General features: G+C 48.8%; 1 protein-coding gene across 1 annotated transcript; it reads left to right on the top strand.

Moving 5' to 3' along the window:
- Positions 1-760: 760 nt before the first annotated feature.
- Positions 761-22,050, top strand: LOC119821088 (CD177 antigen-like). The gene is made up of 16 exons (XM_038339935.1): positions 761-890; positions 1,114-1,299; positions 2,903-3,022; positions 3,222-3,341; positions 5,056-5,196; positions 5,387-5,572; positions 6,624-6,746; positions 6,957-7,076; positions 13,550-13,690; positions 13,785-13,970; positions 15,701-15,820; positions 16,026-16,166; positions 20,119-20,259; positions 20,995-21,180; positions 21,266-21,400; positions 21,720-22,050. The coding sequence occupies exons 1-16, from the start codon at positions 875-877 to the stop codon at positions 21,929-21,931; spliced, it is 2,274 nt and encodes a 757-aa protein (XP_038195863.1). The 5' UTR covers positions 761-874; the 3' UTR covers positions 21,932-22,050.
- Positions 22,051-27,670: the final 5,620 nt, after the last annotated feature.

Raw genomic sequence — 27,670 nt, 5'->3', positions numbered from 1 at the left:
GTGTGTCTGGGTGCATGTGTGGGTGTGTTCATGTGTGAATGGGTGGATGTGTGTGCCCCCGTGTGTACATGCGTGTGAAGGTCAGAAACCAACCTCAGATATCACCCTCAGGAACTTCACCCACCTCCTTTGAGATGGAGTGTGTGTGTGTGTGTGTGTGTGTGTGTGTGTGTGTGTGTGTGATGTCAAGGGTCTGAAGTTTGCCAATTAGGCCAGACTTGGAGGTCAGTGAGCCCCAAGAATCCACCTGCCTCTGCTTCCTTAGGACTAGGATTGCAGGCATGTGCCCTACACCCAGAGTTTTGAAAAGTATTTTTTTAGTGTGCAGGTTCCCAGAAAGGCCAGAAAAGGGTGTCCCTGGTATTATAGTTGTCACAAGATGTCTGATGCGGTGCTGGTATCTGAACTCAGATCCTCTGCAGGAAGAGGCACCGCTCCAGCCCTAACACACACCCAGCTTTTCCCTGAGTGTTCGGGATCCCAGATTCAGGCCTTCACGCTTGCTTAGCAAACACTACTCTGTCTGAGTCTCACCTCCCCAGCTCGGTGTTGACCTTCTTACCCAAGCAGATGGAAAAGCCTGAGGATTTGGCTGGATATCACTAACACCAAGAACTGCTGCCTCTAGTAGCACAAGAAAGGTCCACAAAAGGGGCCAACCTGTTAGTGCTTATGACATGTGTCCCATCAGAAAGGGGTCTCTTGGGGCATGGAGAAGCTCCTGATGTGAGTTCGATCTCCCAATCCAGGCCCACAGGCTCTGGACTGCAACAGAGCGGCCTTAGACACTGTACGGAATGTATCAGAGCTGCACCTGAGCTGGACAACTGGCTGGACAACCTGTGAGGAGGGCCAGGGCTGCCAGGAAACGTTGATGCTAATACAGAACGGTAAGAAGAGACCCCGCCCTTATCACTAGTCACTCCCACTGCATGCCGCTCCCCCCACATCCTGGGAATGACTCCATAACCCACCTCCATGGCGCTGGAATCTAGGACTCCTTCATGAACAGGTGAACCCCTCCTGTGCCTGGACCCTTCCTCGTTAGCAGCTGTACTACCTCTCACTAGAACCTGGAGGGCTGTGCTCCCACCAGCCTCCCTCTCTTCCCAGGACAAAAATTTCACATGGTTCTCACTAAGGGATGTACTAGTGCTGCAAACAGAGAGGCTCAAATCACCAGGCACAGAACAGGCCCCGGAATCTCTATCATCACGTATGTCCATGTGTGCCGCCACAGGGACTTCTGTAACGACCTGTCTACAACTGAAAATCTTTGGACTCCACCCCCTGACACAGGTACCAGAGTAGGAAGAATCCCTAGAGAGGGGAAGGGGTTGTCTCGAGGAAAGACAGGGCTATGGGGTAGAAGTAAGCACACAGGGGCTATTTATTTTATTGTAAAGTTTTAAATTTTTGGTGGTACTGAGGATGGAATCCAGGACCTTGCACAAGCTAAGCAGGTACTCCTGACCACTGAGCCACACTCTCAGCCCCTCAATGGGGGATTCTAGGTGTTGGGGGAGACTGTTCCTTTGTTCCCGGCTGCCCATACTCAAAATAACCACACAGAAACTGTAGTAATTAAATCACTGCTTGGCCTATTAGCTCCAGTGTCTTATTGGCTACCTCTTACATCTTAAGTTAACCTATTTCTATTAATCTGTGTATTGCCACGTGGCTGTGGCTTACGGGCAAGGTTCCAGCGTGTCTGTCTCCTGCGGTGGCTGCATGACATCTCACTGGCTCTGACTACTCTCAACATCCAGCTTAGTTTTCCCACCTAGCTCTATTCTGTCCTATCACAGGCCAAAGTAGCTTCTTTATTCATTAACCAATAAAAGCAACACATATACAGAGGGACCTCCCACATCACCTAGACAGGGGCTCTACCACTGAGCCACATCTCTAAACCCTCACTAGAGGATTCTAGGCAGGGGCTCTACCAGTGAGTGACATCCCCACCCTTGGGGCTGTTTAAAATCACCACCAACTCTACTGATTGGCAGCATGTTAGCTCCCTCCACCTTGACCTCGGAATACTTACACACCTCTGGGTTCCGGCTGTGCATCTCTTCTATGGTCCTTCCTGTATCCCTGTGCTGGCCTTGTCTGCACGCACCTCACTGACTCTCCCATGTTTGCTTTCTGATGCTGAAACACCAACTTCAGAGAGGCCTTGCTCCCACCTGCCTCCTCCTGCTTTCTCTAAGGCTGATTCGGAGCCCTAACGTCACGTTTAGTGTCTTCTGCACTTCCTTTTCCTGTTGAACATTAGTCTAGAACATTCCCTTCTTGTTGCCTGGTGTCAAAAAATAGCTTGAGAAGATGCTTTGCATCGTCCTATTCTGAAACAGGACAGCTATCTTTCCCTTGGTTATTTATCCAAAGCTGGGAGCAAACTGGGGTGGAGGAGGCTCGGTGTTAAGAAAACTGTTGCTCTCCAAAGGACCCAAGTATAGGTCTCAGCACATACCTTGGATGGCTCACAACTGCCTGTAACTCTAGTTCCAAAGACCCCGAAGTTGAGGCACCTACACACACATGTGCAAACCCACCTCACCCTCCACCTACACACAAATACATATAATTATAAATAATTAAAAATAAATATTTTCAAAAAATAAGTTTGGAGTAAAGTCAGTGGTCCCTTTGAGGTACTCTCATTCTTTCTTATTTAAGTTCATGTCTCTTGTCCAGCCTTGGAAACTCCCCAGACCCCACCTGGGAAAATATCCCCTCTTGTGTTCTTGGCTACAAGGCTTCTTCTGCACTCTCTACCCTTTTACTGCTGCAGCTGGGCCTGTACAGAGAGAGTGTGGCATGCTGGGGAAATGAGTTGGGAGTCCTTTGAAGCAAATCCAGAATCCCTACTGTCCCTCACTGCATCTGCTGCTTCCAGTCCTAGGGACCCTGAGCTGCCCACACTGCCTGTCAACTAGTGACTGTGAACACGCACCTGAGCAGGTCTGTCCTGCAGGCAGCTCACACTGCTACAATGGAGTCCTCAGACTCAGGGGAGGTAAGTCTGGACATGGCGACCCTACCAAGTGGATAAGGAGGACTGGAAGTTGAGATTCAGGGTCTGGGAAGTGAGAGTAGACAGAAGGGCATAAGACCCAGAGGGGGTCGGGCAGGCCTCCTGGAGCTGGGCTTGCCTCTGAGGTTTGCATGATCCTTATGTCAGTGTCTCTGTCTCTCCCCATCTCCTCCTTTCCTAGGGGGCATAGTCACCAATCTGAGGGTGCAGGGCTGCATGCCAGAGTCAGGCTGCAACCTGTTTGATGGCACCAAGGCCATCGGACCCATAGGAGTGAGTGAGAAATGCGGGCCCCAGTCAGGTGAGTTTCATACAGGAAAAGGAGACGCATTCCCTGCACTGCAGCCCTGACAAGATGATCCTTGTGGGGTGTGGGACACCCAAAGCCACTCACCATGGCTAGCCAGCCCAGAGAGAGCATCACTTGCTCAGATGTGCGTAAACACCTGGGGGAGGGAGATTCTTCAGGGAGGCTGTGGCAGCAGCATCGAAAGGTATCCAGGTAAAGGAGACTGGGAGTGTGACCCAGTACACAAAAGCATTGAGGTGAGTGTTGGATAATTCTGGAACTAGTAACTCATGTGGCCCCTCCTTATGGAAGGACAGGCTCAGTGGGAAAGGGCCAGGTGCACAGCCACTTGCTTGTTTGTCCCCATTCTATACACCCAGTCCTGGTGTCAGCCTGGGTCTCAGGGTTCCTTTTAACCACCTCCAGTCTCTCCATCCCCTTCTCCCATCCCTCATCTATGATACCCAGCAGCCTCACTCCATTGGAAAGAAAATCGGAGAGAGAATCAAGGGGGGTTGGGGTATGACGGAGAATGCAGGATTCAAGTGGTGGCTCAGGGAGTGTCCCTACTTGTGCAGCCACAGTGGCACTCACTTGGCAGGTGTGGGTGGCGGTGGAGTTTCTCAGAAGGGATGCAAGGGAAAGAGTAGCTATCGTAGAGACAGAAAATGGGTTAGGAGTATTATCTTGCCTAAGTTCGTGGTCTTGTCTGTCTCAGCCTCAGTTTCCTAACATGCCTGTGTCGTCTTAACCCTCGGAGCCTCAAAAAGAGGGTGTAGAGGGGCCTGGGGAGATGGCTCAGCAGGGAAAACACTTTCCACACAGCACGAAGTCTAGAGTTTACAACCCCAGCACAGTGTAAAACTGAGCAGAGCAGCACACATCCAAACCCTAGCACTGGGGTTGAGAAAGGGGAGGGAAGAAACAGATGAATTCCCAGAGCCCCTGCTATGCTAGTCAATAAGGTCTGGGTTCAGTGGGAGTCTGTGTCTCAAAAATAAGGTGGAAGATACCCACAATCAACCTCTGCCCTACACATTCATGTGCACACACAAAGCACACACACATGCATATTCACACATCTGCACACACACGTGCATACACACATGCATGCTCACACACCTGTATGTAAGCATGCATGCTCACACACCAGCATACACACACATCTGCACACACACACATGCATGCTGGTACACTTGTATGTAGGCATGCATGCTCACACAGCCGCACATACATATCTGCACACACATATACATGCTCACACACCTGCATGCTCACACAACTGTACATACACATGCATGCACACACAAACATTTTAGAGAGTTGAGTGGGTTCCTTAAATGTTCCTGTTTGCATTTTATTTATTTTTTAGTACATTTACCTATTTATGTGTGTGTGTTCATGTGCACACACATGGCCATGCTGTGCGGGGGTGGGGGGGCTAAGAAGAACTTCAAGGAACTGGTTTTCTCTTTCCATTGTCTGAGTTCTGGGGATCAAACTCTGGACTCAGGTCGTCAAGCTTGTCAACAAGTAGCTTAATCCCCAGTGCCATGTTGGCCTTGTTTGAGTTTTAATCTGTCTCACAACGTTGGTCGACTTAACAACTTGCGTTGTGTGTTACTGCTTCATGTAGCAAGTACAGAGGCGGTTTAGGGTGGCTAGCCGGTAATCCCGGAAGTCAAGCTGAGAGACCTCATTTATAGGTTTTCTCCTCCTATCCCAGGCGCTCAGGCCCTAGAATGCTGGAGTGGGAAAGCAGACGCCCTAAGGAAGGTGTCGTCGCTGCCCCTGGAATGGACAACCATCTTGGAGACCTGTAAAATCGGCGAGGGGTGCCAGGAAACTGTCTTACTAATAGTGAATGGTGAGACCGGAGCTTCGGTGTGCGACCCGCCCCTTCTGGCTCAGCCCGGCCCCCGGAGTTCTGCCTGGAATTCGCGAGGCCACGCCCCCAGCGCCTAGTTTCCCCCCCCCCCCCCACCATCTCACCACCAGCAGGCCGCCCACCTCCCCGAGGCACATCCCACCTCCCCGGTCTCCCTCTCTCCTTCCAGGACCCAGTGTGAACTTGGTGCTCACCAAAGGCTGCACAGCAGACGAAGACCACAAGCCCCGAATCACCCGGCACAGAACAGGCCCCAGCGTCTCCATTATCTCTTATACCCACGTGTGCCGCCACTGGGACTTCTGCAATGACCTGTCCTCCACCCATCCTCTCTGGAGCCCACCACCTGTCACAGGTGCTAGAGGGAAGTGGGGGTCACAGGAGCAGGGGAAGCGATGACAGAATGAAGGACCGAACTGTGGTTCTAAAGAGATCACTAAAGGTGTTCATTTCAGGCTGTCCCTTGCTGTGCCCTGCCCCACCCCACCCCTGTCCCACCTGGACTTCTGGCTCTCTCCCTTACTCCCTCACCCCTCTCTCAGGCTCCACCTATTCCTTTCTTCTCCCTTGTGCCCTGAAATCTGCACCTCGAACTCCCGGGAGCACTTCTCATAGTCACAGAACAGCGAACTGGTGGTTTTTCTTTTGTGTGTGCGTGCGTGGAGGCCAAAAGGCACCGGTGACATTCCTCGGAAGCCATATGCCTTATTTTTTGAGACTGGCGTCTTTTATTGGCCTGGAGCTCACCCATTAGGGTAGATTGGCTGGCCAATGAGCCCCAGGGACCAGCTCATTGCCACCTCTCCAGCTCTGGCATTCTGAGACTATGCCATTCCATGTGGCTTTGGGATTCGGGGCTCTGCAGCAAGCACTTTGCCTACAGAGCCATCTGATGATGAGTTTTCTGATGCTAAATCTCGGCAGATTCTGTTACAGTCTGACCTTGCCATCCCGAATAGTCCTTTTCTCTCTGCTTGGGTTAGTCACTAATGGGGGTCTGTCTCGTTTCTTCTCCAGGAAGGATCCTGGCTTGTAACTTCCCACTGGCCTTCCCTGATGTTTGTTAAACAGAGTATGAGATGGTCTTCTCTGGAATATTGGTACCTGTCCTCCTTGACCTTTTAATAGACTTGGAAGTCACTGGTACTTTCCAGGACATCTCCTCCCATCCTTGGCCAAGTCCATATCTCTGTCTGGTCACATAGAAAAGACACTGCTGGTTGGCAGGCTCAGGTACTCAGGCCTGGGGTCTCTACAGTCTTTCCTGCCTTTAGGCATGATGCCCTCTTAGGACACAGAATTTTTGTCTTTGAGCCACCATGAGACCCGAGGGCACCAAATAACTTAACTTCATTCTTAGGACCACTGGGGCCTCCCACTTCCCCTCACTGTGACTGGTCTCTCAGGTCCAGGGTCCCTGCATTGCCCATTGTGCCTTTCCAAAGATGGCTGTCCAGAGAATGCTTCTGAACAGGTCTGCCCTGCAGGCAGCTTGCACTGCTATAATGGAGTCCTCAGCCTCAGGGGAGGTAAGCTTGGACACGGGGCCCCTGGGGGACTGAATAAGGTAAGCCAGTAAGCTGGGAGGGAGAGAGCTGGGTAAACTGAGTGAAGGAACTGAGCTTCCAAGAGTGTGGGGCCAGCCTCCAGAGCTGGGCTCGCTTCTGAGGCTCACATGCTCTGCCTGTGAACTCTCTCTGTGTGCGCTTCTATGTCTCTCCCTTCTCCTCCTGTCCTAGGAGGACTCATCTCCGATCTGAAGGTGCAGGGCTGCATGACCCAGCCAGGCTGTGACCTGCTTAACGGCACCCAGACAATTGGACCCATAGATGTGCATGAGAACTGCGGTCCTCAGTTAGGTGAGTCATATGCTGCAGCCTCCAAGCAACAGGATACTTGTGGGACACCCCAAACCACCAACAGAGGCAACCCAAAGTAGCCATTTACATGAGATCACTCTCCAGTGTTTGCCTGGGAGGAGATTCTCCAGAGAGGCTGCTGGAGGTTGGGAGGTAGTAGACCAAGGAGAGACTGTGGCCAGTGATTGGTGAGGTGGCTTAGTGAGTATCATCCTTACTGACCTGAGTTCTGCCCCTGAGACCCACATAATGGAAGGAGAGAATACATCCTAAGTTGTCCTCTGGACCCCACTTGTGTGCCATGACGTGTGCACACCCACAGCACACAAGCAAGTGATAAAAGCACGATGCTGGCCCAGGTGAGCCTGTGAGTGTTGGAGATGAGGGCTGAGTGGAAGGAAAGTCCAGCTGCAAGGTGGTCACTCTGCATGGGATTCCATGCTGTTGTCAATGCTGTGACAGGGATCATGAGAGCAAGAAGCGCTTTCTAATCGCATCTTTTTAGTGTATTATCATGTCTTCATTGTGCAGAGTGGTGGGTTTCATACTGGCATTTTCATTCAACTGTGTTGTGCACTTTGACCCCAACTACCTCCTTCTCTTTCTTTCCTTTTTATTTGCTAGCCTCCTCTTTTCCCCAAATAGTCTCCTTTCTTCTTTCACATCAAAGATATACAAATTTGTGGGTGTGCATGTGTGTGTGTGTGAATGTGTGTGCATGAATGCGTGTGTGTATGCATGTGTTTTAGCAAGAGAGAAAATGTGAAATGTTTCTTTCTGAATCCGTTTTTATTTCATGTAATGATCTGCAGTTCCTTCCCCCCCCCCCCCCGCTTTTGTTTTCCAAGACAGGGTTTCACTGTAGTTTTAGAGCCTGTCCTGGAACTAGCTCTTATAGTCCCAGGTTGGCCTCGAACTCACAGAGATCCATCTGCCTCTGTCTCCCGAGTGCTTGGTGGAATTAAAGGTGTGCACCATTGCTGCCACCACCACTCTGCTTGTTTTTTTTAAAATGGCATTTCTTTCTTGTTCTTTTAAATGTATTAACATGTATTTCATGACTATTAATATAATGCACTTTTTACCACTGTCTTGGGGGCCAGCCTGCAGCAATACAGGGCCTTGACAGGATCCACATAATGACAGGGCTAGAATTTGCTGTCTAGAGTGGGGGTGAGGGAGTGGGGAGTGAGCGGAAAAGACACTCACAAACTCTCTTGATGGTTTCCTTCTTTATTCTCTTTTTTATTGTCTCTCTTGTAGTGTGGAGCTGACAGGCTGCGTTCCTGCCACCCTGGCTCCCGCATGGCTAGCTTTACACCCAAAATAATTACATGGAAACTGTATTCTTTTAACCACAGCCTGGCCCATTAAGTTCCAGCCTCTTATTAGCTAATTCTCACATCTCTTGCTTTAACCCATATCTAATAATCTGTGTAACACCGCAAAGTAGTGTCTTACCAGGAAAGATTCAGCACATCTGTCCTGGTGACTGGCTTCATGGGGACTGGCTCAGAGAGGAGAGGCAGGGCAATTGTTTGAGCCATCTACCTCACTTCCTTCTTCCTGTTCTGTCTACTCCACCCACCTATGTTCTAACCTATTAGGCCAAGCAGTTTTCTTTATTAACCAATGAAATCAAGATTGATAGAAGACCCGCCTCCATCATTTCCCCTTTTACTGTTTAAATAAAAAGGAAAGGCTTTAACTTTAACAAAGTAAAATTACATATAACAAAACAGTTATCAAGTAAGAATTACAGTTACAGTATTTATATCTACTTTATCTTTTATAATAACTAAGGAAAACTATAACTATCTATCTATTCTTCAACTCCATCAAAGACTCCAGAAGGACACAGTATTACCTAGGTGAACAAGAAGTAAGCTACTTCTAAAACTCTAGAAATCACAGAGACATCTCGCTGCCTGGACAGTCACCCAAAGTTCTTTTTTACTGTTGGGGCATTCATCTTCGGCCTACAGGCTCATAGTATCCAGCAGACTTTTCCATGAAGCAGGAAATTTCAAAGGCAGTTCAGTCAGTATCTGCTGTGTCCTGCAGAATGTCTCACAGACTCTTTCATGAATCAGGAACCCCGAAAGACCATCTCACTTTTAGGCAAGTTCAGCAGTCCTCTCTCTGAGGGTTATCTGTGTCTAGTTTATGCAGTAATCCAGGCAAGAGCAGTTTCTTGCCCAAATGGCTATCAAACTTGATAAGGAGCCTCTTCAATGCCCTTCTTCCTCTTGAAGTAGCTGGTGCTGCCAGGAGCAGACGTGTCTCATTGTTATGAGAAGCCCTAAGTTATTAAAACATAAAATGCCATATTCCATAGTCTTTGAAAGATATGAAGAATGCCTATTTAACTTAAATATATCTCTATATATCTAGAAAATCTAACTTACATGACTATAAGCTTTACTATTATCGATGATTATCCATTAACAACCTATATTTCTTAATTATACATTACATTTTTAAAATGAACTACACAATCACAATACCTTAATCAGTATCAGAAATACATATACATATAACAAAATTGACCTTAAAATCCATACCAATGCAAATTATTCATATCTATATCATATTCCCCTTTAAATGTAAAAGAACATTTATAAACAATATTTGGGAACATGTGCGCAGTTATTTCTCTCCAAATTGCTTCCTGATGAATGGGGACGCTGTTAATCAGATCTTTCATGGTGTAACCTGTGTGCCAGGTTCATCTCAGTCATCAGATGGGTGAAGTAATTTTCTGAAGGTGTTCACAGCAACCTTTCAGGAGGGCATGGTCTATCATACCATATTGGGATAGAAGCAATCCACAGGGTCTCATTTACTGTAAAAATAAAAGAATCTCTTTTCCAAAGTATCATATCCTTAGATCCAAATTCTGAAGTCAAGGTATTTTTAAAATATCTATGTTGGATTAGTTCAACAGCATTTATAAACAAATATCTTTTAGCATCTGTTGCTCCTTCCTCAGCATTCAAACAATTCAAAGAGAGCATAATAGCATACAGTATCAATATTTTCTGTGTATTTTCCATCTTTGTTCAGCTTTATTTTAACCTGTCTGTCTCTGCCTCCCAGGCATTGGGATTAAAGGTGTGTCCTGCCACACCTTGAAGTCACAGAGGTCAATCTACCTCTGCCTCCCAAGTGTTGGGATTAAAGGTGTGTACCACCACAACAAACTACTTCCTTTTTTTTTCTTTTAAGAACTTTAACCTTTAGCCTGCATATATTTTTAACACACTGGAAACCATTTAGAGGTTTTCTTTGTCTTTGAATTTCTCCTTACTGTATATCTCTCTTTTTCTGACCACACGAGTCTTTAATTTAATCAAGCAATATAGGTAGGACTAAAGCCGTGGCTTTGACAGCTAGATCCAGCCCATTCCTTAGCTTTTCAGCCTCATGGCAGAGGTACCGGCTGTAGCCATGTCTATCACCACAACTCTGTGGCGGTTCAAGGTCCCTGCCAGCAAGCAAGCTGCAACAGTGTTAAACAACAATCAAAAGCTCCATAGTCAGAACTGCCTGCTTGAAAGAGTCAGAGTTTGCCCTGGCAGGACAGACCAGAACAACGGAATTTTAAACCGGTGCAGCTTTTTTTCCTGCTATGGCTGAAAACCAAAAAGCATGCATTCAGCTTTTCATCAACACCGTTTAAGTGTTTTGTGGCAGGACCTCTTAAAAGAGCTGCAGGGTTTCCCAGCTAAAGCTGAGTCAGGAAGCCTCTCTTAGATGAGAGTGCTTCCTTGCCTCTTGCAAGCAGAGCCAGACCCGAGAAATTGCTGCTATCAAGAAAACATGCTTTATTCTTCCCCAAGCTTTCTCAGGCTTTCTGTGGATTCAGCCATCCACGTGGGCACCATTCTGTAGTGATTAGCTGTGGGCTGGCTTCCCGCCGCCCTATGCCCCAAAATAATTACACGGAAACTGTATTCTTTTAAACACTGCCTAGCCCATTATTTTCAGCCTCTTACTCACATCTTGACTAACCCATATCGAATAATCTGTGTAACACCACAAAGTAGTGTCTTACCAGGAAAGATTCAGCACATCTGTCCTGGTGACTGGCTTCATGGGGACTGGCTCAGAGAGGAGAGGCAGGGCAATTGTTTGAGCCATCTACCTCACTTCCTTCTTCCTGTTCTGTCTACTCCACTCACCTATGTTCTAACCTATTAGGCCAAGCAGTTTTCTTTATTAACCAATGAAATCAAGATTGATAGAAGACCCACCTCCATCACTCTCTCTTTCCTCTCGTGTTGTTTCGCAGCTTTTATACCCCAACAGACTCTTCCAGGCATTGCACAAAGAAAGGGCCAATCATTTCATTACTTATCTTAAAAGGTAATCTAATGAGGAATCTTAAAGGGATCACAAACCTAAACTTTTATGTATGAAAAGGTCAGCTCTAATTCTTTAAGGGTGCATATCCATTCATTAATAGTTTATATATATATATATATATATATATATATATATATAGATAGATAGATAATGTATGTATGTATCAGGAGAGTGAGACAGAAATGGGTATAAGGAATTAATCATCACCGTTGGTCATCAACCAAACCTAGCAAGGAGAGTACATCAGCCAGTAATAGTAACTGGGCTGCTTTGTTCTCGTTCCCTGACCTCAAAGAGTTCCTCATTCACCTCTGTGCCTTTCTAAAACTTTAGATTGTTGTCTTGGGTTTTTCGCCTCAACGCTATTTAACAAAAACATCTTAATCTAACTTTGTTATTTTCAAAGCTTTTCTTCAGCTGTGATGCACTCTGAGACCTGTGAACACACCTCCCAATATTAAGGTTAAAAGAATTTAAACCCAGTAGCTGGGCCACTGGGACTCCACTGTTCGTCAGTAACTTGAGCTGCAATCCATGCAGCTCCTTAGCTGAGACTCACAGGCCCTGGCTAAAGGGACAAAATACATACCCTTGTGTTTATTTTTATTCATCAAAACTCTGTATAAGCTGTCATTATTATCAATTAGACAGTGCAGCTTAGGGAGGGGTCATCTTCTTGGCAGTCCACAGGTAAAAATGCCCAGTAGAACGGGATGTTTCCAAGAGATAAACACACTACATTACGGGCAGTGGGATCTCCCCATGTCCACTCACACCATGCTAGATACCAGAGAAAGGGGACCGCAGCAAACATGTAAAGACACACGGAAGCAAAAGACATTCTGGGATCTGTAGTCCCATGGCTTTGCCTAAATGAGGCTGAGCCATCAGGGGATTCCCTCCTGGTGGAAGTTCAACTGCTGCTCACTGATCCTCTGCCATGGCCAATGACGACTTACACATTCGTGAGGGTGATGTGTGTATGGTATGTGCCCACTAGGCTGCTAGCCCAAACTCCCAAGGTTCACCTGTCTCACTTCCAAATGCTGGGATTTCATGGGATACTAGAGATCTGAACTCGGGGCCTCTTACTTTCGCAGTGAGCTCTCATGCATGAAACTTTGGCCTCCACCCCCAGTAGAAACTAAGCCAGCAATGATAGCACATGCCTGTCATCCAGGCACTTGAGAGGTAGAGGCAGGGGGATTCGATGTTCAAGGTCGTCCCTGGCTGTACAGCAAGTTTGAGTCCAGCCTTAGCTACACAAGGCCCCGTCTAAAAGGAAAACAGCAACTCCATGGTGTGCATATGCCATGCATGTTCACAAGTCTGATTTGGGACAGCCTTGGGTCTCCAACTTCTACTTGACAGATTCCCATTTTCTCCTCCATCTTCAGCCATCCACACCTGTAGTATAGAGACCCCAGTGACCTTGCTTCATAGAAATGAAAATCAGGCTGGGTGATGGTGGTGCGCGCCTTTAATCCCGGCACTCGGGAGGAAGAGGCAAGCCTATCTCTGTGAGTTTGAGGTCAGTCTGGTCTACAAGAGCTAGTTCCAAGATAGCTAGGGCTGTAACACAGAGAAACCCTGTCTTGAAAAACCTAAATAATAAATAAAGGAAAACAAAATCATAGAGAATCAAGGGGCCTTTAGATATGGTACAGAAGGCAACATTTAAATTGGGACTCTAATGCGCCCCAATGATGTACTTAAGTGTATTGCCTGTTACACACAGGACAGAGAGCCTGTAATGTAGGACAGACAGCCTCAATGATAGCAAGGCAATAGGGAGCTATGGTAGGGAAAGAGGATCCAGTAGGAATCCAGCACACCTGGAAGTATGACCTTCTCTGACCCAGCCTCTGTTTCTTCTTCTGCCTCTCTCTAACGTTAGATCTTCAAGAGGGGACTGAGTGAATGCTGCCAGCATTAACCTTTATATGGGCTAGATCCGGGGACCTGAGGGCATAGACTAGATGGCACAGGCACCAAGGCTTCCTGCCTTGAACTGCAGGAAGAGAAGGCTCTTGTTGCTGTATGTGAATGAAGTCCCGCCAGAGAGTCAATTCGGTACTGAGAGGGATTTGCTCTCCTCTTTCTAGCTGAAGAGGTTCTGAAATGCCAGCATGGAACATTGGAGATCACAAGGAATGTATCACAGCTGCCTCTCCAGTGGACAGCTGGCCAGACAACCTGTGGTGTGGGTGAAGGCTGCCAAGACACGTTGATCATGATAGAGAACGGTGAGAAGAGCCCTCTGGGGACAGATGCCCCTTTTACTTGGCCCTGCTCCCTTAGGCGACCTCTACTCCAGCCTGCCCATTTCTGTCTGTTCAGGAGAGATGGTGAAGTTGATTCTCACAAAAGGCTGCACAACAGCTGAGGACCAAGAGGCCAAAGTCACAGAGCACAGGAAGGGCCCAGGGCTGTCTGTTACCTCCTACACCCGAGTGTGCCGCCTAGAAGACCTCTGCAATTACCTGTCCACCACAGTCCCTCTTTGGGCTCCACCCCCTGTGACAGGCAAGTCAGGGTCTCAGGGAAGCCAGCTGCTGAGGAGAAGGAGTCAGGGGCTAGCGGGCACTTCCTCCGCTTGGCCTGCCCGTGTTTTCTCCACAGCAAGGCCCCAGTCCCTCCTCTCAAGGGCCCTTCCCTCTCACCTGCAAACTCTCCCAGCTGACCTCTTCTCGCAATCCTGAATTAAGCAGATTTTCTTCCTCCTCCTCCTCCTCCTCCTCCTCCTCCTCCTCCTCCTCCTCCTCCTCCTCCTCCTCCTCCTCTTCTTCTTCTTCTTCTTCTTCTTCTTCTTCTTCTTCTTCTTCTTCTTCTTCTTCTTCTTCTTGATCTTAGTTTCAGTTGTGTGTGCACGCGCGTGCACAGGTTCCCGAAGAGACCAAGGTCCTCTACATGGGTGTTATCAATTCTCTTTTTTCGTATTTTTTATTAAAATTTTTTTTTCATTTTACCTACTAACCCTAGTTTCCTCTTCCTTCCCTTTCCGGCCCCCTTCACCTCCCATTTCCCACCTCCCATCCACTCCTCAAAGGGGGTAAGGCCTTCTTTGGGGAGTCAACAAGGTCTGGGATACCAACTTGAGGCAGGACCAAGCCCCTCCCCCCATATCAAGGTTGAGCAAGGCATCCCACCATAGGGAATGGGTTCCAAAAAGCCAGTTTATGCACCTGGAACAGGTCCTGGTGTTTGTCTTAAACATTCAAGCCAATGTTTCCCCTTCCTCCTCTCCTCCCAGTCCCCCCATGCCTGTCCCTACCCCCACTCTCCATTTCTATCCTGAAAGGGGCTGGCCTCCCATAGATAGCAACAAAACATGGCATATCAAGTTGCAGTAAGACTAAGCACCTCCCCATGTATTCAGACTGCGCAAGGGAACCTAGTATGAGGAGTAGGGTCCCAAAAACCAGCAAAGAGTCAGAGACAGCCCCGGTTCCCATTGGCATTTTCCAGCCTTAACTGCCGAGTCACCTCTCCAGCTCCGGACCTTTTTGCTTTTTCTTTTCATTCATTTTATTCAATTATGAGTGGGGGTTGCCCGGAGGCACCAGGGAGTCTGTGGAGCACAGCCTGGCCAATCTGTTCTGTCCTCCACATGTGGGTCCCAGGGGTTGAACTCAGAAGGTCTGCCTTGGTGACTGGTGCCTCAGCTGCTGAACCTGCCCACTGACCCCCTGGGTGGGCTTCTGACAGACCCCTAGCTTCACACTCTGGCCCCAGCAGCCCTGCTTTCCCTGTGTATTTTCCCTCTTTTCGTATGGCTGGCTTTGGTTCACTCTCCTCTCGTCTGGAGCTTTCGTATTTCTTCCTCCTACTGGACACTGGGTTGGGGCTGCCCACTATCCCTGTGTGGTGCTAAATTGGCAGGCTTCGTGTTTCTGTGTTCTGGAATATTTTGTGATGTGGGGATTTTTCTCAATTATTTAGTAAAAACTGTGAGTAAAGCTACTGGTAACTTCCGTGGTCCCTCCTCGCCTTACTCAGCAAATCTGCCTTTAGCCCCAAAGGTCCTCTCAGCTCCCCCTATGCCCAGCCCCAGGTCTCAGCTCCCCTTATGCCCAGCCCCAGGGTCTCTGCAGGCTCTTCCTGCTCTCCTAACCACAGCCCCAGTTCCCTGTGGTCATGAGAGGAGCCAAGGAGGGCTTGCTAGGGAGACTGAGGCAAGTTGGGGAACTAAGAAGGGGTAACTGATCCAAACCCAGAGACTCCCACTGCTCCTCACTGTGTCTGTGGCTTCCCAGCCCCAGGGACCCTGCGCTGCCCACTCTGCCTTTCCGAAGATCGTTGTGAGAATGCACCCATGCAGGTCTGCCCCGCAAGCAGCACACACTGCTACAGTGGCGTCCTCAGGCTCAGGGGAGGTAAGTCTGGATGTGGAGACCCTGGGAGTCTGAACATGGTAGGCTGGGAGGGGGATGCTGGGTGTCTGGGGAAGAAAGGTAAACTCAGCTAGGGAATGAGTAAGGAACCAGCCTCCCAGAGCAGAGCAGGGCTTGCCTCGCCTGCAAGGCACTCATGACCTGCATGTGTGAGCAGTCTCTCTCTCCCCCTCTCCTCCTATCCTAGGGGAGATCATCTCCAATCTGAGGGTGCAGGGCTGCATATCCCAGCCAGACTGCAACCTGCTCAACGGCACCCAGACAATTGGACCCATGGTTGTGCGTGAGGACTGCAGTCCTCAGATAAACGGGCAGAGTACGAACAAAAGTAAGTGACACCTTGTGCTGCGACCTCAAGGCAAGATGATCCTTATGGGATATGGGACTCTGAAAGTGTCATGGTCCGGGACCAGCCCGAACCATAAATTATTTCTCAGGACCAGAGGGGAGGCGTGGGATTAAAGACACAACTCACATGGCTTTATCTGGAGGGAGATTCTCAGTGATCCCTCATGAAATCCTGAGTTCACATCCTGAAAATTCCTCGTGTTTATTCTCCAAACAGCCTTTATACCAAAACGTAAACTGAGGATAAATTCATTAGCATTCTGTTTCCTAGGTAACCAGGTGAGTGACTTTAGTCACTTTTACATCTTTCTATGCCCTCTCTGTCATGTCTTCCTATCTCCTGCTCTGTGTGCCTGCTCTGTCACATAGGCTGAGTTAGCATCTCTATCCCAGGAGTCCTCCAAATTACAAAGAAGGAGCAGAACTACATTAGCATATCCTGACCCTGGCGACAGCCTGTCTGTAAATGCTAGGTGACCACCTCCCATAAGGCAGGTGCAAACTATAACCCAGTGCTGTGGGAGGCAGAGATAGGAGGCTCTTGCTGATTGCCAGTCAGTCTTCAGGCCAGTGACAGACACTGTCTCGAGGGAGGGATCAGGAGGAAAGCAATAGAAAAGCACATTTGTCATTCTTGTTTGGCCTTGGTACACGCATGTATACATACATTAAAATAGAAAAGATTTGTCACCAGAAAACTATGAGTGCAGGGGCCCTGGCATAAGACAGACAGACAGACTCAGCAAGAGGATGGAGCGCTGGTGGTATTGAGCTGTGATTTCACTTTCCAAGAAGATGAGGTAATTCTAGGATGAAGGCAGAGCTACTCCAAGCAGAGAAATCACCAAAGCCAGGGAGGCAGGATGCCACCTAGTGTGATGGGGTGCAGAGGTAGGCAGGATCCTGATGGCCAGGACACCTTGCAAGGCCCAGCTGAGGATGAACTTTCTCCCAGCACTGAGGAACCACGGAAGGCTGCAAAAGATAGACAGGGAGGCAGAGGCCAGACCGTTCTTCTTCCTTTTGATTAGTGCTCATTAAATCTGTTTTTTGTTTCTAAGATTATGAAACACTGACAGTCTGCAGTATGTTTTAAAAATGTGTCCCAAGGGCTAGAGAGATGGTTCAGCAGTTAAGAGCACTGACTGCTCCTCTTGAGGACCTAGTTCAATTCCCAGCACTCACACGGTAATCAACATGTTTGTAACTCCAGTTCTAGGGATCTAATGCCCCCTTCTGGCCTCTGCAAGGACTGCATACATATGATGCACAGACACACACAGGCACAATCTCATACACATAAAAAGAGAAAGCACATTCCACATATACTGTGCAGGCCACACAATGCACACAACAGCCACAAACATGCAAATATGCATCATTGCACTGTGTTTCATATATCACAGCCCACACATTTTGGATCCTGTGTTCCTCGTTTACATGAGGAACCCCAGAAACCTCATGAGCCCTCCCCACAACAGAACCCATAGTTCAAGGTACACACAGCACACGCTACAGGCCACACCCAAACTAAATACAGATGAAACAGAACATCCACCTGCCCAATACACATACCACACACATCATACCACATACATCATACATCTGTACACACCACGTGTGCACCCCTCACATCTCCACATAGCGTACATAGAAAGCCCATGCATGCTGCATGAAACACAACCCTTGGAGGAGCATCAATGTCCCTGATTGGGTTCAGTTGGGCATTTAGCAAATGCTTATTGAGGTTCAGCAAAACCCACTGGCAGAGGCTAGGAGCACAGAATGTGTGTGGCGAGGGGAGATCCGGGGGAGCAGGACAGCTCTTGCAAAGGTTCAGGAGTAAGGGCCCCATCAGCCATTTTAAGAAGTCAGATCTTATTCTGAGGAAGATGGGGACCTAACAGAAGTTTCTTTCTTCTCAGGGCTTCTCAAGAGTTTCTCAGTCCTGACAGGATTACCTTATCCTTTAAGAGGACCCCTGTAAGAGCTGGGTGGCAAAGAAGGTGAGGGAGAAGTAAAGAGAGGATCAGAGAGACCCAGGACAGGCAGGCAAAGGCCCTGGCATCTTGCAGCTGGGTGGAAGATTTAGAGGCGGCCACAGTGCTCAGGTTCTGCAGTTGCTGTGCAGAATAAGCCACAGGGTTTCCTGAAGACTGCAACAGGGGCTGCAGGGAAAACATGGATGAGAATTTGGGCAGCTCTGCCCCTTGTGCCCCAGGGGGAGGAGCCACCTTAGAGCAGGATGGGGAGGATGTGGTGGGATGGAACAGAGTGCAGGTCTGGTTGCAGGAGCAGGGCAGCTGAGCTGCACATTCTCCCCTGGGAAATGAGGAGATGGCCAGCTCCTCACTGGGGGCCATCAAGGGGATGTGCTTGTGGACACCCAGTCCCAGCTCCCAGAATTTCTGCATCCTGGGGCACATGAGGTCATGCGATGTTCATGTGAGGTCCAGGGAAGGTCAAGCTCAAGATCCTCTAACTGGACTGCCGTGTTCAACACTGACCCTAAGGAGACTGAAAGACAAAGTTCTGAGTCCTGCTCTGCCATCTCCTGCCTGGGTGACACTGGACAAACCCCCAACACTTTCTGCCCCTGCTTCCTTCCCTTGAGAATGCTGCCACCTGCTGTGGGGCTGTGGTGAGGATGTGAGGCAGTCCTGTCCATAGTGAAGACAGGAGCTGGCTCTGAAGTCCCAGTGCTCCAGAGGCAGAGGCTGGAGGACTGCCAGAGGGAGGCCAGCCTGGACCACGCAGCTAGAGCCTGTCACACGTACACACACACACACACACACACACACACACACACACACGCACACACAGTGGATGCAGTGGGCTCATCTGTGCAGTCATTTCTGTATCCAGGCACCATGCAGGCCCAGTGCTCACTTGCTGTCAACCTAGTGATCTCTTTGGAATCTAGGGCTTCTCAGTCCAAAGAAATCTATTAGCTGGGGAGGTGGCTCAGGAAATAGGTGCTTGCTAAGCAAACATAAAAACTTAAGTCCAATTCCTAGCACCCATGTAGAAAAACAGAGAGAGAGAGAGAGACAGAGAGAGAGACAGAGAGAGAGACAGAGAGACAGAGACAGACAGAGGCAGAGAGACAGACAGAGAGACAGACAGAGAGACAGAGCTATGGTGGAACATGCTTGTAATCCCAGCCCTGGCAAGGCAGTGATGGGCAGACCCCATGACTTGTTGCCCGGTCCTCCTCACCTACTTGGCCTTACTTCAAGAGCTTCAGACCACTGAGCAACACTGTCTGGAAAAAACAAGTCAAGGGTGGTTGAGGTGGCTCATCAGGTTAAAGTACTCGTGCCTGACATCCTGAATTCACTCCCTGGTCCCATGTGGTGGAGGGAGAGAACTAACTCCTGAAGTTGTGGCACATACAGAAATGCGCATATGCACACATACACACACACGTGCGTGCATATGTAATAATAGTATATAAATAAGAAAGGAGAAGCTTGACTGGAGAGATAAAATCAGTGGCTGAAAGTACATGCAGTAAGGAGCAAGATGTGTAACTCATTCAAGATGGCAGCTGGGGTTTCCTCTGTCTTCCACATGCATGCACACACACATGAACAGGAATACACACATGTGTGCACACACAAAAGGTAAAGGTAGCTCGAGGCCACCTTCCTCATGGGGAGGAGAGAATGGCTGAAGAGGAGCCCTCAGTGGAGGAGCAAGTCTTCCTCAGGAGGCTCTGAGAGGAGCAGGTGCTCAGGGAGGAACAGGGTAAACAGAAATACAGGCTTGGGGACTGTGACTTCTGAGGCCCTTAATCCAGGCAGGGATGTCACAGCCAGGGTATGGGAAGTATGACTCGGAACATGATGGCCGCCCTTAGCCCGGAAGCTGAGGGGCAGACGTGGCGGCTCCCTGACTCTCACTAATCTTGACGATTTTCCTCTCCACAGGTGCTCTGACATGTTACAAGGGGGTCATGTTGAAGCTTGGCACTGGCTTTGCTAAAAACGCTGTTGAGTGGTCTGCTCTGTCGACCAAAGTGTGTGAACCTGAGGAGTTATGTCAGGAGACGCTCCTCCTCATAGACGTAGGTGTGTGGGGTTGTGGGATGAGACGAGGGCTGCACTCCAGCACCAGGTCAGCACAGCCCTACCCTGGGTTCTGTGTCCTGCAGCTCCTGCCCACCTCCTCCCCTTTCTGGGCTTGCCTTGCTGGGTGGCGGTGTAAGGTAGCCCCAAGCCCCAGAGATGAGAACAGTGTTGGAACAACAGAAGGGGCCCTGATGACCTCCATCATTTGAAGCATTCTTGGGCTGGGTGTGGCTCAGTTGGTTCAGTACCTGTTTACCATGCTGAAAGCGCTGAGTTTGATCTGCGGCACCAGGTAAACTGGGCACACCTGTGATCCCAGTGCTGGGAAAGAGGAGACAGTGAAATTGAGATTTAGTGCCATCCACACCTATATAGTGAATTCAAGACCAGGGCGGGCTGAGACTCTCAAACAGAGAGCAAGGGAGAGAGTGAAGAGCTAGAGAAACTGAGAGAGGAAGGGAGGGGGGAGAGAGAGGAAAGGAAGGGGGTAGAAGAGATGGTGAGCACAGTGAGGTTGCAGCCTGTGGGAGGGGCTCGGGGAGACTGTGGAGACAATGTGCAGCCAGGTCTACAAGGCGCAGGGCAGAAGGAGCCAGGCTTGAGCTTCAGGCTTTGACTGACACAGAACATGCTGAATTGCGTCCTTCCTGTGGCTGGGAGCTTCACAAGAACTGGGCTCCCAGACCTTGTCACCCTCCCCTTCCCAGCCCAGCTTTCACTCTCTTATACCCACAGGACCACGGACACTCCTAATAGGGAGCAAAGGTTGCACCGGGCGTGGGGCAAAGGACAACAGTGGTGTCTCCATGTACTCCCGGCCCCCTGGAATGCTGGTAGCTTCCTACACACGCTTCTGTTCCTCCCACCTGTGCAATGAAGCCAGCAGCAGCAGCGTCCTGCTGAGCCACCTCCCTCGTCCAAGTATGGGACCCAGACATTGGGGAGTTCAGCTGGTGGCTGGCGTTGAGAGCATACAGTGCATCCCAACCTTTCTCTCTGTCCTCAGCTGTCCCTCCCCCTGGAGACCTGCAGTGTCCCGTGTGTGTAGAGTTTTTTGGATCCTGCTTTCCAAATACCAATTTTGTCACCTGCCCTCAGGGGACCACTCGCTGTTATGAAGGGGAACTTGTGCTCCAGGGAGGTGAGTTCTGGGGTGAAAGAGCCAGGGCTCCAGGGTTTGAGGATGGAGGGTTGTATCAGGATGAGGCTACCTCAGATGGAAGGAGGCTGGGTCTGGACTCCTGGGCCTGAGAGAGGAGAGCTGGGCCCGGACTCTTTAGGCTAAAGGTTGGCCCTTTAGCCCTGTCAGGGAGTGGAGCTGGGACCTGGAGTCCTGGGTCAAGGAAGGAAGGCAGGTGTTAAATTCAGGGTTTGGGGAGAAGGGTGGGTCTGGGATTCCTGAGACGGAGTTTCCCAGCACTGCTGGACTGTGGCATCCCTGACTGATCTTCACCCTCCAGGTGGAGTGTCTTCCACACTGAGCCTTCAGGGATGCATGTCCTCACCTGCCAAAACCTTACTGGGTGGCTCTAAAACAATCGGGATTTTCTCCACAAAAGAACTCTCTGAGGATGAAGAGGAAAATGATCAAAAGCCTCTGGGTAGAGGTGCCTCGGCCTCTTCTCTGGCTTGGGTGTTAGGGCTGGGGCTCTTCTTAGCCCTTTGTTTGTAGGGCTTTGTCCTCTCTGCTGAGCCCATTTCCCTACAATCCTTAATCCCTGTTGGCCACCCATACCCCGCCCTCCTCTGACGTCATAACCTAACACCTTACCCTTGGAACCTTCTGCCCATGCTGTCCCGACATCCCTCACCTCACATCACTGATATTGATATATGGGAGCCACTGATCTCACCCTGTGCCAGTGGACACCCACATATTGGCCACACATGTGGAATAATAAAGTCGCTGTTGTTTCTCCAAATACTGGGTTTCTCTTTATGCGAGGAGATGATGGCAGGCAATGGGATCATGAGAGACCTGCTGCCAAGGCCAGCCTTCCTGTGTCTGCCCACAGAGCCCTCAGGGTGCTGCCACCTAAAATGCTGGGCCTCACTGTGACCTGGGAGGGGCTGGAGCACAACAAAGGGCTTTCACCTCTCCTGAGTAGCTGGGTAAGAGGCTCTGAGTGACACAAGTTGGGGTTATTGACATGGGAGGAGAGAATGAGGCTTGATACAGTTTCTTAGGGCCATTACCAGGTAAGTGCTGCTATTGTAGGCTTGAAAGGGTAAGGATCAGGGGACACACACACCATACACATAACATACATACATACACCGCATCCACACAACACACACGTACCACATGCACCATACATACAGCACATATACACACCACATCACGCACCACATGCCCCATACACACACCACCCACACACCATATCCACACATCTACACACACCATACACAGACATACCATACACATATACACCACATCCACACAACACAGACACATCACATGCACCATACATGCACCACACGTACACACCACATACATGCAACATACAGACATACAACATACCACATTGACATAACTACACACACAGTGTACAGACACACAACATTCACACATCTACACACACCACATACACCATAGACACCACATCCATACAACACACACACACACACACACACACACACACTCACACAGTCAGTCAAACACAGGCGTTACATTTTCATGCCAGGCTGAAACTCGCATTTCAGAATTTCAGGCTCTATGAGAGAGGAGTGGTATTGTGGGAGAATTGTCTGTATTCTGTCAATCATGTTTTAAATAAATGCTGATTGGCCAGGCAGGAAGTATAGGTGGGTCAATCAGACAGGAAGTGGGGGGGGGGGGGATGAGAACAGGAGTATTCTGGGAAGAAGGAAGCTCTTTCCAGAGTCTTGCACAGATCACCGAAGAAGCAGGATGTGATCTGCCCCGCTGAAAAACGTACAGAGCCATGTGGCTAACATAGATAAGAACAATGGGTTAATATAAGATATAAGAGCTAATATGAAGCCTGAGCTAATGGGCCAATCAGTTTATAATATCATGGAGACCTCTGTGTGATTTTCTTTGGGACCTTGCTGGCTATAGGGTATCGGGCGGGACAGAAACCCCAACAAGCTGGCCCTCATGTTACAGAGTGGAGACTTTTTTCCAGTGTCACGGTCCTCCTGGGACCCCACACGGGCCGAATAAGGCAGTTCCCACAGATCTGACATCCACACCACGGGGAAGTGGGAAGAAGAGTGAACCTAGGGGCACAGAAACAGTGGACCCAGTCCCCAGGGCCCCTCAGTGAATTAGCCGCTCTGCTGCCTGTCAAAATGCAGAGAGGGAAGGGTTCATCGTAGCTCCTGGTTTGATGGGATGAAAGTGATCACTGCAGGGAAGGCATGGGAGCAGAGGAAAGCAAACAGTTAGCACGTAGTCCTTCACATATGGAAGGACTTGGTAAGAGAACAGGCAGCTTTCACACGGGTTTCGGAGATCAACCTTGGGTCTTCATGTGCTGGGCTGCAAGTCCTAGATAGGCTGAGGCAGCAACCAAGCCCATCACTTTATTTATTTATTTATTTATTTGGTTTTTCGAGACAAGGTTTCTCTGTGGCTTTGGAGCCTGTCCTGGAACTAGCTCTTGTAGACCAGGCTGGCCTCGAACTCACAGAGATCCGCCTGCCTCTGCCTCCCGAGTGCTGGGATTAAAGGCGTGCGCCACCACCGCCCGGCTCAAGCCCATCACTTTAATCCTCCTTAACAGTACTTAACCTAGCTCTCCAAAAGCCATCCACACAGACACTGTCTCTGGGACCACAGCTGACATGGGATTCACAGGAGGAAATAAAGAGACAAAGCCAACTCCATTCTGTGCTAGGCCACAAGGTGGATATCAGCAGAACGGGAAGTTCCTTAGGCTGCAGCCAATCAGAGAGTCACTCATACCCCTTATGCCCATAACTGTAGATTTGTGGGGTTTTGCCTTTATAAACCCTGCCTAAAATGGTGGGGTACCTCCTCTGGCCCCCACAGCATCGGTGTGTGAGACGGGGTCCCTACTACGGTTTATGCTGCATGATTAAACCTTGCTTTGGCATTTCGGTGAGTCTGTGTCTCTGATGGTCTTCTTCGGGTCTCTGCAACCAGGGCGCAACAGAACCCTCTACCATCTCCATGCCAACATCAGCTCTTTTGCATTGTTCCTGTTGGCCCATGCTTGCTTTCTAGAAATGCCCAAAGACCCCAGCTGAATCTGCTTGGTTGGCATGGTGATGAAGTACCACAGGCTGCTGGGACTCCCAATGTGTGTCTGCTTGCTTTCTCCACTCTTCAAATTTGATTTTAAAGTCTACCCCTTCATCTGCTTCTCCCCGCCACACACATTATCTAACAGCCATCTGTGCTTGTCTGCACAGTGAATGTCCTCTCTCCCTGCTACACCAGTTATGCCCACATCATGAGTCCCCCAGAGACCACCAGGAGTCTGAGTTCATATGCAAAGGCAAAGAGCTTTTCCTGCAAGCTCCAGCCTGGGTTCTCTGTTCCTACACAGCAGTTAGACTAGGGAGCACATTGAACTCAGCTGTGGCAGGGTTTTTAAGGAGTAAAGGATGGGGAGGGTTGGAATTCTAGATTCAGATGGGATTGAACTCCTGACTGGGCAGGAGTGGGGCAACAGGAGTGTTGTCAAACAGCGATTGGTACTGGTGTTGCTGCAAGGAAATTGGCAACCTATACATAGGTTAGGCAACAATCTGGAACATCTAGTACTTGTCTCAAGTCTGATGGGTTCCCCACAGAGTACAGCTTGTGGCTTTTCCTGACTACTGTAATGGTGAGGCCCAGCTCCAGTATTGTTAGTCTGCAGCCTGTCATGGCTCCACTGATGTTAAGTTAGGCCTCTTCAACACCTTTTTGGGGTGCCCATCCCATGGACATCTCCCTGGTACATTCTTTAGGGCCCCCGCACGTGGGCAATCCTACTCACTGAGACACTTGCCTGTCTCCAGTGTTTTCTCCTCTGCCTGCTCTAAACTTGTCTCTTCCCTTCTATTGGGTAAGTGTCACTATGGAGCTCCCTACTTTGTCTGCTTTCACGACGGAAGCCACACCAGTGTGCCAGGAAGCTTCCTCTCCCCCTACCAGGCCCCCATCACGAGGAAAAGGGCGCCTCTCTCCGGTGATTTGGGACATTTCTGACAAGTCTCTCAGTCCTCTTAGGGACACCCTGGTTTGAAATTCTTGTTACCACAGCATCTACCCTTCAGCTCCCTCATAGCTCCTCGGCTCCTTCCTGGAACTTCCCCACCTTGCTCCTAGTAGCTGCCTACTAAATTCCACAGCTTCTCTACACGCTTCTGGGTCTGTGACCCTATCCTTGTCCCCTTCCCCTCAAAGCCACTGTTCTGTCTCTCCTTGCGCCCTCCTCGGCCTTTATGTTGCCAGTTGCCTTGCCTCCCTTAGGATCTGCTAAGTCCCTCAGCTTCTCTGTGTCCTCACAGCTTCTGTGATGTTAGAACCTTCCCTCAGATGGAGTTCCTGCTGGGTCCTCCTGTCATTTATGGCTACACCTAGCTGCCTAACCCTCCCCATGGTGGAGTTCTTTTCTCTACCCTTCTGCCTTTTCTCCTCTGACTCAATTCCTTTCTCAGACTCAGAGATTTTCTTAAAGACTCCTTGTCTTACTGAAAACGGCTTGGCCTCAGCATAGCTCATTGGCCAAAGATGGCACAGGAGTTCCAGATCCCAAGATTGTAACGACTTCTGCCAGCACAAGCCAATGGTCCCAAATTCTTATCTCTAAGGTTCTACAACTGTCCACGCTTAAATCATATATCTCTGCTCCCAAGAAATCTGTAAAGACTACTGTGTAAATAGTGCTTATCTCAGGATTGATTTGTAAATTCATAGAATTTGACTATAGAATCTGGAAAATCTGTAACAAAACTTGGCTTAAAACTTACAGCAAAGGCTTATGGTTAAAATCTATATTTAGGAATTTGAATTTGCTACCATGTCCTATATATGTGATTCAACTCTGCTGTAAAGCACACTGTATATGTAACTTGGATTCAACTCTTGTTTTCAAAAAATAGATCTACCAGGAAAACATGTCTTAAACAGCAACCACGTGACTTGCTTGTAGCTTGGCTGATGACCTCATTATGATGTAAGCAGCCACATTACTGGCAGCCCTCTTGACTGAGGTTAAAGAGTGCAGGCCATGTGACTTCATCATCTTTAGATGACTGACCATACGGCATAGAGCAACAATTATAAAACTTCTCAGTCCTACTGAGGCCCTAGTTTAACACTGCACCCCTTTTTAGACTAAGGGAGCAACAACAGGCCTCTAAAATATATTGGATTGCAGTGGATTTTTGTATGATGATAAAATTTAAGGCTATATCTGCTATACTATATATGTCATTCAATTCTGGTTTAGAACATACTGTATATGATGTTAAAATTTTAAGGTTACAAAGATCTACTAAGACTAACAGAAGCTGATTTGGAGATTTACACCTAACTACCAATGTCTTTGCTAAGTGTTCAATACCAGGATTCTAAAAAATTTAGGTAAGTAGTTATGCCCAGATCACAGAGTCCCCCCAAACCAACTAGGAGACTGAGTCTTGTATGTAAAAGCAAAGAACCTTTGTTCTTTTTTTTTTTTTTTTTTTTTTTTTTTTTTGGTTTTTCGAGACAGGGTTTCTCTGTGGCTTTGGAGCCTGTCCTGGAACTAGCTCTTGTAGACCAGGCTGGTCTCGAACTCACAGAGATCCGCCTGCCTCTGCCTCCCGAGTGCTGGGATTAAAGGCGTGCGCCACCACGGCCCGGCAAGAACCTTTATTCTTACATAAGTTTGCAAACTCAGTCTCTCCATGTGCCCAACGTATTGGAATAATCGGAGAGCCCCAAGCTCAGTTAGGGTTGGATTTTTATAGTAGCAAAGGTGGTATCCTGGTGAAAATAATGGGTGTGTGCTGGCAGGTGATCCTATCTACAACATTGGAATGCTAGGAATCTCCTTTGGCTGGTCTGCTCCTGGGTGGTGCCTGGGTGGTGCCTGGGTGGTCTCAGTTTGTAGTCTTTCTTGGAACCAGGTATTGCCTTAGGGTAAACTACTGAGACAGGGCCTCTATTGAGCTTGTCATGGTTGGGTCCTACAAAATAGCAACATATGTTTGATAAATGAGGTATATTTGATAAATAATATTTAGAAAGGCCTAACGATTACTTGGGTTCACAGTAATAATTGTCTAGCATCTATGCCTTTGCTCAAGGGTAATCTTTAGCTATTCAGATAAACTAAGCAATACAAAAATTGAAATATTCATTAATGGTGCACTATAAATGGATCAGAAAAGTTGCCAGTCTCCCTATGGACTGAGTGTAATTGTCTCCTCTGTCCCTTTAAGTGAC

Source organism: Arvicola amphibius, chromosome 8 (genome assembly GCF_903992535.2).
Source record: "Arvicola amphibius chromosome 8, mArvAmp1.2, whole genome shotgun sequence".
Classification (NCBI taxonomy): Eukaryota; Metazoa; Chordata; class Mammalia; order Rodentia; family Cricetidae; genus Arvicola; species Arvicola amphibius.
Note: the sequence above shows the minus strand (reverse complement) of the source record. Positions and strands in the feature narration are given on the sequence as shown.